Source organism: Chelonia mydas, chromosome 1 (genome assembly GCF_015237465.2).
Source record: "Chelonia mydas isolate rCheMyd1 chromosome 1, rCheMyd1.pri.v2, whole genome shotgun sequence".
Taxonomy (NCBI): domain Eukaryota; kingdom Metazoa; phylum Chordata; order Testudines; family Cheloniidae; genus Chelonia; species Chelonia mydas.
In genome coordinates, this window is record NC_057849.1 from 150,967,438 (window position 1) to 150,984,034 (window position 16,597).

At 37.8% G+C, this 16,597-nt stretch overlaps 1 protein-coding gene across 19 annotated transcripts in view; it reads right to left on the minus strand.

Annotated features, from left to right (window-relative positions):
- Nucleotides 1–1,041: 1,041 nt before the first annotated feature.
- CASK (calcium/calmodulin dependent serine protein kinase) overlaps nt 1,042–16,597 on the minus strand; it is a 420,858-nt gene continuing 405,302 nt past the window's right edge. For 15 of the 19 annotated variants that reach the window (XM_037902711.2, XM_037902697.2, XM_037902672.2 and 12 more), the window contains 5 exons: nt 15,669–15,749; nt 15,479–15,559; nt 11,580–11,782; nt 9,262–9,345; nt 1,042–2,409 (listed from right to left, as the gene is read on the minus strand). In XM_037902711.2, the coding sequence (XP_037758639.1) occupies nt 2,233–2,409; nt 9,262–9,345; nt 11,580–11,782; nt 15,479–15,559; nt 15,669–15,749 (626 nt within the window). In that variant the 3' untranslated portion in view covers nt 1,042–2,232. The remainder of the gene's footprint in view (nt 2,410–9,261; nt 9,346–11,579; nt 11,783–15,478; nt 15,560–15,668; nt 15,750–16,597) is intronic. The other 4 variants (XM_037902700.2, XM_037902680.2, XM_037902719.2 and 1 more) reach the window with 1 other exon arrangement.

Here is a 16,597-nt window from a genome sequence, read left to right on the forward strand (position 1 = left end):
TATCCCTTGTTAAACAATCGATGTCACACTTTTGTTGGGGCTACATAGGTGAGGGTCCATAAGAACCTTTTTGTTAGCAGATTTCCAACAGCCTATATACAAACATTACAAATATAACTAAGTCAAAGGACTCAATTACAAAATGTTTATTCTGTGACCGGGACATAACACAATTCTAGTATATATTGTAGATGGGTCCTGTAACCGGGGTAAAGTCTTGGATCAAGGTTCCATCTACACTACAGACTGGAACTGTGTTGTGACTGGTTCACTGAATAGCCATGTTGCAACCTGGCTCATCAAGCTGTATCTGAAGTGGTGGTGGACCCTAAGATACTCTGTTGCTGTCTACGGACTTTACAAGGAGAAAAGAGAGCAGAATCAGCATGGTCTGTGCTGCAGAGGGCAGGAGGAAGGACAGTATCATCCTATATGCTTTAAAAGCTTTTAGTCTCTTGAGAAAAGGTTTTACAGTGAGAACATACCTTGATTATATGCAGTGTTCACAAGCAGTTGAAACAATCTGCAGCTCAATCACATTTTAACTTTGAGGATAATCCTTTCATGGCCATGTTATAATTTAACACACAAGTTGAAGTTCATGTTATACAATAAAACAGACAACTGAGTTCTTAGGAGAAAGACTCTGGATCATCATATGTCTGTCACCTGTGACCAGGTAAATTATGATGTCATGAATTGTGGTGATGATGCTCAATTTAGCTCAGCTGCTTTAAGAGGAAATGTAAACCACCCAGGCCAAGGGGAATGAGATGAGGAAACAGAAACCACAGAGCTCTGAAGTGAATACATGGCTGAATTCGCTTTCTTGGGCTTTGCTCTTGCTCATAAATTGGTCAAGCTGTGTTTATGAAGTTTATGTGCTCAGCAGAGCCCCATGATAGACTTGAATTCACATCAGAGCCTTTGATTAATTTAAGTATGGTCAAGAAAGGTTTCTTAAAATCTAAGAGTGAGCTGACTGTTTTCAGAAGTACTTGAAGAAATCTATGATGAAATGAAGGACCCAAAGGCATTTAATTGTTGAACACATAAAAGGAAGTATATTTAAAATAAAAAAAATTGGTCAGACTGTAGAGTCAGTTACCATTTTTAAGGAATTTACAGGGCTGTTGTAGATGAGTCTTTTGGAATAGCCAGTTTATCACATTGCCTAAACTGGTTTCTTCATTGCACAGGATTTTCTCTTAAAATGTGTGCATTTTTTAAACAATTACATACATATTAAAAATCAGCATTTCTTTGCTTAAACTTAATTAAAACGTTAATACTCTCAGACAACACAGATCTGAAATGGTGAAACCAGTAATTTCCCCCGCCCACCTTACAACAAATTAAATTGAGACAAAATTACAAACACGTTTCACTACATGATTATTATTAATAAAAATCAGTTTTTTTATAAAGTTGCCCAAAATGCAAGGGATGTGCATAGGTTTACAACTTAGTCATAATATTTTATTTTATTCCCTTGGGTACGTTTTCCCATGAACGGAATGTATTTTGCTGTAGATTACAGGTTTTTTTTCAACACAGATACACCAACGGCATGAACGCTTGCGACTGTCCACATGCATTAAGGGTCAAGACCCAATTTCAAATCTCTAAAAGGTTTACAGAGTTCTTCAAAGAGACAGTATCACATTATCTGGATGTTACATAAAAGTACTATTCTAAAAAAAAGGAGCAAAGAAAGGCCTTAAAATTTATGAATTTGTTTTGTAATCACTAGACTAATTATTTCAAATAAATAAAGGAAAGCAAGTTATCCCAATCCATAAAATCAGACTCTAAATAGAATGTAGTGTTCCACCCCCAAGTTAAGGTAACAGAATCATTTATTATTATTAAAATAGATTATAGAAAGCAGCATCTATTTTGTGCAGTTTTTAGGGGCCTTTGAAATAAAAAGCTATGATTTCCAAAAATATAACATTCCAAAGGATTGAATAATACATATATTGAAACATACATTTTATCAAAGTTTAGGAGAACTGATTAAAAAAAGATACTGTCTCTTTAAATTAGTGTTTAATTTTTTTCTCCTCCTATCTATTAGGACATGACAATAATTATAAATTTAGGTCACACTACATCTAGGTAGTCTCTAGGGGCCAAGATCTGTTGACACAAGGTCAACAACAAAGAGGTTTTCCATGTATGAGGTGGTTCCCAGTATTGATAAAATTCTTCAGTTATCTGGTAAAAGGCCTAATAGACCCAGGAGACTGGAACCCACTGTGATGCTGTACAAACAAGCTCAATGGCTTCCTCCAGATGCCTGATTGTTTCATCAATTTCATTGTTGATAATTGTTAGATCAAAGTAGTGTGCATATGTTCTCTGCAAGATTTCAGATTCCTTTTGCAGGCGCTGAAGAGATTCATCCTGCACAATGATTGGAAAAGAAAACAAGAGAGATATATTAGATTCTTTTGTTCAGTTTTCTGTTTGTTGGTTACGGAGAAGGAAACAGCAAAAATAAAACCTAATCTAAGGATTCATGAATGACTTATGCCCCCTACATAATGTCAAATTCCATGCATGTTACAAGGAAGAAATTGTAACTTGCCTCACCCTTGTAACTTTACACAAAATCACAATTCATCAACGGAGGTTACTCAAGACACATCAGGACACTTATCTAATTTGTGGGAAGGGTTAAACAGACATGGGCTAGAGCATAAGGATTACAAAAAATAAAAGTAAGAACCAGTACAAACATGGAAAGAGTGTCAGTTCATGAATGAAAACATATCCAGTTGACAAATACAAGCTGTTTGGCATCTATCCAGACATCGATACTGGAAGCATGACAGGATGAGTTTTCAAGTTTCAGCTGTTTTTGGACAATTTCTGTAATATCTATTACTACTCAGCATCAGTCTTCGAGTTTCACTTCCTTTTACTTTAATAAATATTTACTGTGGACAGTCTTAGGAAATTCTCACTCTATTACTTTCTAATTTCTCTTTCATTATAACCCTCTTCTAACATCTTATGGTCTATCTGAGACTGTATTCTAATTCTAAATTCTACTGGTGCAATTCAAGTCCACCAAGAATAGCTGCACCAGTTTTACCACCTCCACCTCTTCTGGGAGTTGTGTCGGGAACCTGCCCTAAATTGAGGCCAGGTTATCATATATGGCCTTTGGAATCATATTTTGTGGGTGCTCCTGCCATGCTCCTCCAAGGCCAGCACTGCTCACATTCTGGGCTTCCAAATGGAGCAGGGTTGCAGGGGGCTTGTGCTATGGATGACTCTCTCCCTCCCCCTGCTGCCTCGGTTCTGTGGGAGAATGAACGATGGGAGTTTAAACTCTCTTCTCACAATTCCCTAGGGATACCAGAAGATCATCTGAAATCTCTCACAAGATATTGCTTCTAGGAACTGTGAAATAGGTGCCCAAGAGGCAGTGCAAATGAAATGTCATTGCACAGTGCAATATGGAAATGGGACAAAACTACTCCCCAAACAATATGGCCAGTGTGGTCACGCTGCATTGTTAGTACCTACCCTGGTGTTATCCCACCAGTTCAATTAGCCATGGTTCAGTTCTCTATGTACCAAGAGATGCAGCCCAGCACTCCAGTGCTATAAAGCACAGAGCAGCACTGAGTGGTCTTTTTACTTGACCTTATATGGGTCACAAAATTTGATTTCCAGAGTCTTCATATTACGAGGTCAACTGGGTTCCCTTTCTTCAACTGACCAAGTATCTGGGATTGCACTGTATAAAAAAAAGATGTGGAAGCTGCACCTTTTGGGGCATCCGAAAATCAGCATTCAGTGGGAGGAAACTGGAATGAGGCACTTTTCCTTTCCTGTACCATGAAACTAACCATTTCCTTGAGTACAATTTTAGATCCTGATAGGAGCTGCTGCTTTCCTGAAGCATTTCAAACTGTACAGTCCCCACTAGTCAACAGAAGGTGACTCACTCTCTCCATATTTGAAAACTACGTTCAAACATAAATGTAGCCAAGTGCTCCTCACACAGACGTGTACAGAGAATGTCCTTTTAAGGAGTATTATGCATCCAAACAAGCACATGAGGCTTCTGTGAAAAACAATGATATGTGCAGAATTGTCCTATGCTATTCTCAAGTCAACTACTGATAAAGAGAGACCTTAGATTGTGCTAAATACACCACTGGGACATTCCCCTAAAATAACAGCAACCATGGCAAAATCCTCAACTATCATAAATTACCATAGCTCAACTGACTTCAACAGAGCTCCAATGATTTCTGCAAAAAGAAAAGGAGTACTTGTGGCACCTTAGAGACTAACACATTTATTTGCGCATAAGCTTTCATGAGCATAAGCTTATGCTCAAATAAACTTGTTAGTCTCTAAGGTGCCACAAGTACTCCTTTTCTTTTTGCCAATACAGACTAACATGGCTGCTACTCTGAAACCTGTCAATGATTTCTATCAGCTAAGGATTTGACCCCTTGTGTTTAATCTACAAAGTGAAAAATTATATTTGTACAAGTGCTACTTTTTTTTGCACTTTCAAGATATCTAATTAAAAGGTACATTTTATGTCTGTAACCTCAATGTTATTAAAAATATTGGACACTGTATATTTCAAATGAGTATAATAAACCTGAAGCTACTGTTCTAATACTGTATGTCAGAATATAAAAGGTTTTAGAACTTGGGAGACAAATGTAGGTTTTCACAGTCAGTTTCATGCCTGTGTCAGCAATACGCAGTAAATTTATGGATATAAACTTTTTTATTTACACTTCCTATTTAATAATGATAAATTAGGACAGACAATAGAAATCTGCAGGGAAAAGAAAATGAGGAAAAGAAAATAGGAAAAGAATGAGAAAAGTTGTTCTCAAATCTTTACTTCTACTTGGCTCTGGCCCTAGATTTTGCAAAAACAAAGAGGGTATTTCAAAAATATCTATTAGATTATAACATTTAACTGTCGTCGTTGCTCCTAAGTAATATTTTATAGACAACTAAGGAGACTGTGTTTTGGGAGACCTACACTACTTAAACTTACCCCCATGGAAATGTAAAATGTTACTTTTACCTACTCCTGGGGGAATTCTGTGCCAAAAAATTAAAAATTCTAGGCACAATATTTAAAATTCTGCATATTTTATTTGTCAAAATAATGTAATATAATCACTTTGGTTTCAATTATTTCGGTAATTTATTTAAACTACAATACAATGGATGGAGAATTGAAGCGGGGAGCATTGGAGGAAATTCCCAAACCCCCTTGCCTAACAGTAATGTAACTAGGTTTGATCCTTTATTTCTAGTTATTAGTCAACAAACATATGCAGCCATATGCTCAGTGTTACAACATAGGCAACTGAAGAGCAAGTGAAGGCTGGAGAATCAAACTCACAATTTATATTGACTACTGACCATCTCCAGAAAGGTCAGTAGGAAACAGTTTATTGAGCACATTCTGATAGGAAATATTTTCGGTCCAAAAATTTAGACTAGTTCTGATCTCTAAAGCACCATAAGCATTTATAAGGCCATACTGTCCTTTACACCACTCTGGCAATGTAAAGGAGCTATTAAACATTTACACTTGTTTTATACTCCTGGGGGAATTCACAAAGAGAATGGGAACAATTCACTAAGCAGGCAGGCTGCTACATTCTGCTCTGCCTGATGGGACAGTGCCTGTCCCATGCCTACCTCCTCAGAAACACCCTGAAGCCCTGCCCCTCCAAGCCAAGCATGCTGCAATAGCAAGCGAGAGGGACAGAGTGTCTCTCTCTTTCACACACATGACTCTACAGCCCTCCTGCCTTGTCAGTGATTTACATCTCTACTGGCTGCTCCAGGTGCCCGAACCAATCTGCCTGCTCTGCCGGGGAGGATGATTGCTTTTGCAGATTCCCTTTGCTTCCCTGTCAGAAGTCATTTTTCTGCAGGGAAGAAAAGAAATCTGCGGGGGACATGAATTTTGCACATGCGCAGTGATGCAGAATTCCCCCAGGAGTACTTTTTCCCCTACATTCTTGAGGACAATAGTAAGTCTTTTACATTATTGAATTAAGGATTGGCCTGAGCTGCAAAATTCTGAAGTGGGTCCAAACTTCCTCAAAGTTTGGGGAGGAGGAGCCAGATCAAGGTTTTTGGTTTGGGCCCACCTCTAATTAGAATATATGACAGAATTATCTCTGATCTGCATAGTCCAAATTTACAGCACTATTTGTGCACGTGTCCTTTAAAAAAACCCTGAATATCAGAATGCAAGATATATATATATAGCCACACTGGATAACAGCTTTCGCTAAATGTTTCAGGTAAGGTGATTAGCAGTTAAAGGATTTATGTCACTTAGCATGTAAGTGGCCATAATCAGGCTTCAAAGCTGACATCCCATTAAGACCTCTCTTTACATTGTGAAGGTTAGCTTGGCAACCAGCCCGGGTATCATTTTTTGTTTTTAAATTAAAATTTTAAAACTAGAGATCTGCAAGGACATTTGAAATCTCTAAAATTTGTATTTTTAACAGGCAGTAATACATTTCAGGCCATGCATTTCTGGGGATTACTACATGTTTTGTGGTTGACGACAGCAAGCATTTGGCTTTGTGCTTCATAAAAGCACCAGAACCATGCAATATTTACCCAGAAAGGCACTGTATTTTGTGTCTTTATTCAGTCACAGAGGGATCCCTGTAAATTGGAGATACTGCACATGCATTCTACAGTCGGTTAAAATGGCTCAACCGTGCATTGCAGGATAAGGCTGTTTGAACCGTGTCAACCACAAAGTCATAATGTGCATTTCCTAGAGTAGGAATAAAAGTCTCTGGGTTCACTTGTTTTTAAGGCTATCCTTTTAACTTTTTTCTTTTTGCCAGTGAATAATCCTTTCATTTGAATGAGCTTTGGCACAGATGTCTGAGGTCTTTATTACTTTATACTTTTATTCTAACGGCAAAAGTAATGTTGAGTGGGAACAAGGATGTCTACGTTCTAAATCTATTAAAATAATCAGGATTGCATCTTATCAGGTTCTAGCCGGTACTTACAGGCAATTTTCTGCACCATTTTGGCAGCTATGTAAAATGAATACGAACACAGGAAAATGAAAAGAAAGGCAAAGATGATAATTCAAGAAAAAACATAAGGAAAAAAGACAGTCATTTACAGATGTGTTTGCTTCAGGTGTTTGTAAAAATGAAACAAAGCAGGATAAACAGGTCAAGAGAAAGGGCTATTCTTTATGCAAATGAATCTTTTGTAAAAATGAATGAGAAATATGAAGTATGCACACAAAAACCCAGTTTGCTGAGACTCATCATACCACAGCTTCTGTATATATTCCATTCCCTCTCATGCAGCACAATAGATCCAGATGAGTAGGACCCAGATTGCATTAGTGTCCACTCTTATTGTTTTTTAGAGTGAGTGTTAGTGGTTCACAGACAGTGAAAGTTTTAGCAAATATCCAAAACATTAAAGCATGACTCTGATTTTGCAACGGAGTCCACCTGGATGAATTTTTATGCCACACAGATCAAATTGCAGGATCTGGGCCATAAAAAGTAAACACAGCACAAGAGCATAATAACGAGGCTAAATATTTGAACCCTAAACCTTTTTTGGTTTAACTTCCCCTACATCTTCCATCCCAATGAGGAAAAAAAAGCCCAATCTTGCATGTGCTCACACGTAGCTCAGTACATCCCCAAACAGCAATTTACTTTCTCATATTAACCCTCCCAGTTCTCCCCCATCTCACATTCTACAACATGAACTTCTGAATGGTCAAAAGAGAAGTACCACTGGTATTTCAGAGTAGGAGATTTGAAACAACACATTGGAACAGTCAGATAATTCTGTAATAACTTTGGGCCAAAAGACACATGGATTTTTTTTTAAAAGGCAAAAATAGTACTGAAGATCTTCAGGGGCTTTTGTGCATTTACAGTGAGTTGTACAACAGCTCCAGCTAAAATAATCAGAAAAGTTGCATAACAATCCAGGACCTATTCTTGCGCTCTTGAGCTCCCCGCCCTAAACAGTTATGCAATCTGCTGTGCAAAAGAATATCTACCATTACAGGGGACTAAGATGCAGCATTTTAATATTTGTCCATATAAATTTACAGTAAATGATAACATCAGCAATGTTTCAGAGGAATGATCACTACATCATTTTAACATAGCTAAAATCAGAATGTTCTGAGACATCTTCATTTCCGTGTTTGGGAAACTTAACACTTGAAAAACAAAAAGGCTTTGTTTTACTTTTTTTTTTTTCATAATTTTCTTGCCATTTTACTAATTATTTATGGTATTTGTGTTTGAACATCTTTGTCCTTTATGGCCCATCATTTATCTGCAAGAATCTGTAGTGAAGTCCTAATTCTATATTTGTGTTATTACACACATTATGTCTGGGGAAGCCGACTGTTGCTACAAACACAGGATTATCACTTCCCTGCAGGATCAAAGAGATGGAAGAGGGATTTGCTACAGAGAGAAAGTTCTTATTCAGATACATTTAACACCTTTCTAGAGTGAAAAAAAAGGAAGGAACTGGTTATAAATGTTTTGTTTGTTCTGGTTTAAGCTAAATCCTGAGAAATCCTTACATAAACTCTCTTTGAACATGAACACTTAACATTTTCTCACAAGCAGGTATCCGTTCCATTTTTGTTCACAATCCCGAGCATCACAATGTTATTTGAATTTAATAAGTCAGTTTCTGGTATATAGCTTTGGGATTTCTTTTCTCAAAGATGAAACTTAGTAGCAGCTTCCTTCCTCCTTCTACTTGGGGAGGAAAGAGTGAAGTACATTGAATGACTCAGAAAATGGAAATTCTTGGACAGCTGACCAATTAGTTGGCTCAATGGCCATAGCAAGGATTTTGGAAACAATTCTTTTAGGTAGGGAGGAAATAAAACTGAACAATATATTTTAAAAGGATATCAAATGATCAGTACTGATCTATATCTCAGCTGATGTTAAAGTTGTCATGTGAAGAGCTAAGAGTACTATGAAGTGCTTCCCTAGTAGTGACAGTGCACGGATCCTTGCAGCTCAAGTTTATATTTAAACGCAGGAAAAATCATCTGTTATTCAGTAAAATCATCTCAATCTTAACTTCAGTGGTGTTCTGACCCCACTATAAAAGATAACTGGTCAGTTAAAATGTTGATCTTATTCACATACTGAATCATCCCTTTAATTGTGTCTCCTGATAAAAACATTTACCTGTAATAAGCCTTACCTCATTAATGCCTGGGGTAATCGTAGGTGCAGCAATAAAAACAACAAAAGGAGCAAACTCTGCAGTTCTCAGGACCTTCAGTGCCTACGTAAAAAACATTAAATACTTGAGAAGAAGAACAAATCAATCAACAGGATACAAGTTTAAATATACAAACAGAGGGAAGAACTAACAAGACTCTAGATCAGTTTTAAAATATAACCAAGAAATATTAAGAATTAAGACCCTGATCCTGGAAAGACTTACAGATATGCTTAAGTTTACAGTCCCATTTACTCCACTAAGTCTTTGCAAGATTGGGGCCCAAATTGTAAGTTCATCATCATAAAGAATTGCCATGGTATTGAAAGCATCCAAGATTTCATAGGCAGGATATTTTTCTTACAGAAAACACTAAAAATCAGTTTATATTTACGCTGAAAAATTTGCATTAGCTAGAAAAACTTTTGCTATGGTATTCTAAATGGGTCAAAATATAAATTGTACTTTATAGTAAACGCTGACTAAAATATCATAACAAAACATTTTCTGGTTGCGAATATTGCTCAACCTACAGATAAAAACTTATTTTTATTTTTGCTGAAGCAAAAATGTTCTGATGTGAAAACTATGAAGCTTTCAAAATGTGAGGGCACTGAAAATACTAATAATTCAATAATCATAAACTGAGACCAACGGCCCTGCTAGAGAAGCTCCAAGCTACCTCTATGCAGAAGGGAAATGTAAAGACAATGCTTATGATTAACCTGACTCAAACAGTAATGATTTATGAGTGACATAGGTAGTTCCACAAATGAGTCCCTCCACCTGGCTTGATCCAGACTGAAACTTGGGATAGGTAGCAAGCAAACATAACCTAGCTGATCTCAACTGTCTGGGCAGAATGTAGAATGAAAGACACTTATATTCCACTTCAAAGCAGTACAAAGAGGTCCTTTTTTAAAAACTAGCCTCACAGCCAGCTGAGTTTATGTCCCTCTCTGCTGCTTGAAATCCACTTTCAGATATCATCAGTTATGCATTGTTTCTACAGAAAAACATGGTTACATGAGTCAGGGAACCTCACAGAACTGAGGATGCCTGAACCTGGAATACAGAAACAGGTAATTAACTAGAACTGGGCTCATGGACAAGTACTACCATAACTGTAACAAATTAGGTGAGTTGCATTATACAATGTAGTCAGATGTCTTATTTTTGTTCTGAAAGTCTCCACTTAGGTGAAACAAAGTCCATCAACTGCACTGTCCAGAACCAAACCTGTGATCTCACGAATCCAGCCACAAAAGAAGAGAAGAGCCAGTGTAGAGAAAACAGACAATATTGGTCACGACTAGTTAATTTTGCTCACATGGGGATGAGCCCTGCAAACCAAAGCAATGGCTGGTGAGAAAGAATGCAGAGAGGTCGTGACCCAGGAAAATAACTGTCAGACTTGTCTTCTGGGCTCAGCAGCTCATATTTTTAATTGGCTCCTGAAAGTTATTTCAGGACTGGTCTCTTGTTTCCCCATGTCCTTTAACCTGATTGAATATGAATTCAAAGGCACCACAGCTAAAAATAAAACATATAAATACTCGGCCATCAACTGAAATTCATATCAACGGGGAGGTTCCAAAGGAAATTAGTCTAAATGTTCCATTTAGGATTTTATATCAAAATTGCAACACTGTGAATAAAGTATTCATATTCTTTGAGTTTGTGAATTTACCTACTCACTGATGCTACTATAACACACACAGACTTTAATAAATACAGCTATAGCCATTCTATAGGCAACACCTTCCTATAGCATCAGTGACGATAGAGAATGCTACTTCTGAGACTGCTGACCCAATAACAGCAGGGAAGTAGGGGACAGTCAGGACAATGCAGACCAAAATTCCCTCCTGGGTGTGCTATCAAAGTGAAATCTAGGGCTGAACATATTAATACGTTACAGCTGGCTGGCACAGACAATCAGCTGCTTCAATGGACAGCAAAGTGCAGTGAACAATAATGTAACAATAATTTCCCTTATTATATTAAAGTGTGCAGTAAGCAGATTTTCATAGCAGTACTGGTCCCTTGCCAAACCAAATGGTGAGCTCATTTCTACTTCTTAGTTTTACTCTAATGATCAGTAGAAGATGATTTCATACACTGAAGTCCCTGTGTGGAACCATTGCCCCACATACTAAAAACTTTTCACATTAAATGTATGATGAGTTATATGTCTTAAATTCTAAGGTCAAAAAATGACTGGCGATAGAATGTAACAAAATAAAATTCAGGCGTCTCTGATAAGCTTTGCATTTTTATACATTTCCAATAAGTACCTGAGGTTCTACGTCAAGTATTGCAATTAGTCCCTGTTCATGGATCTTCCGTATTGTTTCCAGTTTTGTCCCATACATTGCATCCTCATGGCTGCCATATTCCAAATATTCATTGTTGGATATATCCTGCATCATTTGGTCATGCGATACAAAGTAATAATTCTTTCCATTTTCTTCATCTTTCTTGGGAGGTCTGGTTGTGTCTGAAATGTCAAGGAATGCAAAAGAACACAATCTAAATTTTAATTTTTGTTGGCCTAGTAATAGTTATTCATGTAACAACCCATTGCCCAAACTGTTCTAAATCTTGATTTTTTATATTTTCAAAGTTTTATTCACTTGCTGAACCAAAGATTACATTAACCATCTATTATTTTAAATGATTCTTTTAAACTTCAAAGGTGCAGGGAGAGGACATTCTGTAAGGTGTATGTCCCCATCCCATTTCTGAATAATTGCTAGCACAGAATGGTGATTAGTTTGGCAGAAGACACTAGTAATTCAATTGACTTTGGAGCTTGTATCACAACTATGCGTAGGCCTCAAGCACAGGGAAGAGAAAGGGATTTTGAAATCCTCCAAGCCTTCCTCCTTCCTTGGTGAATAAACCCTCCTGATAGACACTTGCATATTCAACCCCCAGTGACTCTTGTCTGCCTTCAACCCCCTCCTCAAACCTTGATAAATTCTGAAAGAGGTCTCCAGTGCACTCCCTCCTACCTGTCCTGTCTCAATCTAATCTTGGGCTTCAAGGCATCATTCTGACTCTCCACCTCTAAGGCCTTGGCCCCATCTTCCCAACATTTCCTCACCACCTCTCATCCTCCCCCGCTTCCTCTCTCCTCTAGTTCCCTTTCCTCAACCTTGTATCCTTTGGTACTATAGACGGCGCTGTAGTTAAGGTTGCCCAACCCTGTTTTCAATTGCTTTAAATATTTATTTATTTATTTATTTTTTTAACAACCATTTAGATCAGAAGCTCTCATATCTCTATGCTTTGGAACAGGGACGTGAAATTTGGCAGGGGGTGGGGTCACCCTAATGTCAGGGATGTGTCTTTTGGTATATTCATGACAATTCACCCAAATATGTCCAAGTTAGAAGCCTCTGAAAAAATCACAGTAACTCCTCTCTTCCGAGCCTGTGTGAAGAGTTTGGTAGCTAGATTCTCCACTGAGCTTGCTCTAGCACAGGGCTGTAGGGTCTGTGCAGAACTTTCACTGCAATTGCTTCTCCCAGCTGCCAGAGGCTGTTGGGCAAAGGAATGTGGGGAGAGAAGAGCATGACGCTGGTAAACCAGGTGCTAGCAATTGCCAAGGCTGTAGGTGTCAACTGAGTATTGAAATTCATAACTGGAAACCAGATCAGCTCACCCATAGGTCAATATTGTTCAAAGTAGGTGTTAGACTTGTAAAGATGTCCATAAGTTGCTAAATACATTAATGTAACTTATAATGGCTGTATCCCATGCTATAAGAAATATGCAAGTTTTGTTTTATAATTGGAAAAATGCCTGCTTTGAACTTGTGAACCTAGGCAGGAAGAGTGGCTCCCCTTCCCATCAAGAAGGACTATCAAAACTAAATGGGCCAATGTAGGACAAAAACTTTGTTGACTGCTCAATCCACCCATGAAGTTAACTGCAGGAGCAATCATCCCAATGGTTTGAACTCTGGGGGAAGTGCATATAAAGATGCTTACAAGAAGAAATAGCTTTCTCTTTGCTGTTTGGACTCTCACAAGGGCTGGAGCTAAGAAATAAGAATAGAGATCCCCAGGGTCAAGCTGGGTTAGCCCTAAAAGACATTCAGTGGACAGATTACAACATCTCTGTCACCTTTCAGAACCACAGATTGTAACTCATTTGTGCTTATATGTTGCCTACTTTAACCTGTAAATAACTCTCTCGTTTCTTTTTCCTAGTTAATAAATCCTTAGTTAGTTTACTATAAGATTGGCTACCAGTGTTGTCTTTGGTGTGAGATCTAAGGTGCAAATTGATCTGAGGGTAAAGTGACTGGTAGGGTAACCAGATGTCCTGATTTTATAGGGACACTCCTGATTTTTGGGTCTTTTTCTTATATTGGCTCCTATTACCCCCCACCCCTGTCCCGATTTTTCACACTTGCTGTCTGGTAACCCTAGTGACTGGTCTCTTGGGACTGGCAACAACCTGAATATTTTGTGATTTTTGATGTAAGTGACCATTTATCACTAAGTCTATCTTGCCTGGGTGGCAAGATAGACTGGAGTGGCCAAGGGTGACCCCATGGTAAGACTTTTACAGTGATCCACAAGCTCACATTTGCTACTGTGTTGGTGAAATCTAATTTCAGAACATACCACCAGTTGGGGTGTCTGGTCCGCTTTCTGACAGTCTGCCCTGAGGCGGGCACTCATGGTTGTGAACCACTCCAGACAGTGTGACAGAAGGATTTTTAGGAGTCATAACCATATACATAGTAGTTTAAACCATGACCATGGATCAATTTGCCAGAGAGAGAGCGAGGAAGCGAGCGTGCGTATAGGAGAAAAGGAGGGGGCCTGGGATAGAGCCATGAATGACAGCATGATTGCAGTGTAGAGAAAAAGGAGCTGCCCAGGGAGAGGCTTATTGAATAGTCAGAAAATTAGAAGCATACAAACAGAATCCCAAAAGCTACAGGTGGAGAGTGAGTGGTAGGAGAGGAATTAACTGATTGCTGAAAGCAGCAGGGAGAGAGAGAAGCCCTGTAAAATTGGCAATGAGAGGGTCATTGGTGACCTTAGTAAAAATGGCTTCAGTGAAAAGCATAGGGTGGAAGCCATAACGAAGGGGTTCTAAGAAGGAGTTTAGTGGGGAAGCAATTGAGGCAGTGGGAGTAACCAACACAATCAAGGATTTTGTGGGCAAAGAAGAACTTTTCTTAAACCCATATGATTTTTCTGCGTCCGCCAGCACAGACAGGTTCTAAAACTTAACACCGAGGGCTCCATTAACTACAAAAACAACTAACTTCCCATAACTACAACTCGTCTAACCTTAATTATAAAACAAAAAGCTAACAAGGTATAAATCTGTCTAGGTTCTTATGCCACAACCATCACTGTCATGTCTGAGCACCCATGAAGGGGATCTGTTGGGTTCTGTGGCCCTTCACACCGATGAAGAGAGTGGAACTGGGGACATCTAGCTGGTGGAGGTGTTTATGCCCCTGGTCTCAGAACGCTGAATTTGAGGAATAAATGTGTGCTCCCCAGTAGTTAATTACACTGGAGAGGGTTCTGTGGCTCCTGCAGCAGGGGATGCAAATCCTATAGTGGGGATCTGTGGCAGCAAGGTCATGAAGGAGAATCAGGGATTTGGTAACAATTTATTTGCAAACAGTAAAATGAACTGCGCTTTGCTCTTAACCTCAGCTCTGGATAATTCTACGGGAACTTAAAGTAACAGTCCTCAAGGCTGTATAGAGTAATGTAAAACAGTTAAATAAGGTAAATGTATAGAATGTTTAATCGAAATCCAATTTACATTTCTTTTCATGGGAATTTTGTGACCTGAAGACCTTCTCCTGTCTTGACTGATCCAGACACATAAACTAAATACTTAAAAGATAATATATGTGAATAAAGTGACTGTTAGGTTTAAACCTTAAAATGCCAAACATCTGGGGGAACGTTTTATGTGAATAGTATGAAAATGTTCCAAATGAAAGGGATGCTGTATATATTTAGGTGCAAAAATTGATGGTATTTTTCCATACCACATCCTCTTTCTCCTCCCCAGTATTATGATTCAACCACCATTAACTTATACTTAAGCTTTAACAGAGTACAATTACACATGCAGCAGTGAACTGGGCATATCATCATATAGGTAATGCATATAATTTTGTGCTATATTTAACATTGCTACTTACGTGGAATAGGGTATGCAAATCTGTCTGGGTGTTTTGTGATGAGTGTATTTTTTATATGTCTTCTTCCAACACCATGTGCACCTAATTCACAACACGAAGAGGAAATTTATATTCATCACCATTAAGAGATTCAAAACATACTGTTAAAATTACTGTTCTGTTTAGAATGATACGGTATACTCAAAATTACCTAGTAAGACTAGTGTTTTCCTTTTGAATGCTGGCAGTTTTACTACTTCTTCATATGTGACGAGATCTAATTGATCAAATACTAAAACAACACAAAATAGAAAGATAAGAGAAAAACGTGTATGAAGTGAGTTAAGAAATAGATTTCCATTTATGCCAAACTGTAATTTTAGTAATATTAAATGTACATTCCAAAACCATATTTCTAAAAAATATAAACTGACCATACTGAAATGTATTTTAATTAGCCATTTTATGGTTGCAAGTTTAATAAAAACATTCATTTTTAAGTCCACAAAAATGGTTAAAAACGTATTAACATTCAAAGCTATTGAACAGCTCAGAACAGCTTGCATGTCATTTCATGCAGTATTCAGCGGATCATCAAAACTAGTTAAAATGACATGCTATCACATTTTTTGCATGCCTAGGAAATTAGCAGTACTAAATAAAGTATACAGACAGTGACCAACATTAATACATATGAGAACATCTATTTACACTAAAGGTAGAGGCTACTTTTAGTAATCATGTTTTATCAGAGAATTATGAGAAATGCATAAGCAAGTAGCTTGAATTCAAGTTTTGTGGTTTTCTTTTTAAACAACTACCATGTTAATTATAAGTAGAGTTCTCTTCAAACACATGCTATTTTTATTCACATGCTTTTAAAACTTTTGACACTGAATGAAGATTTGCAACAAAAAGCGATGACATTTCTGCACAAGAAAGAACCTCTACCATATTGAGGGCATATTTATTTTTAAAAAAAATCTCATTTTAGTAAAATCTTAATTTAACTGCAATGTATATTTTCTGCAGCGCCTATTCTGATCATTGTCAATTGCCAAGGTACAGTGTGTGTGTCAAATCAAGTTTTCTCCACTAAAATAATGCTGTTCCTCCTTATAGCTAATAATAGAATATTTG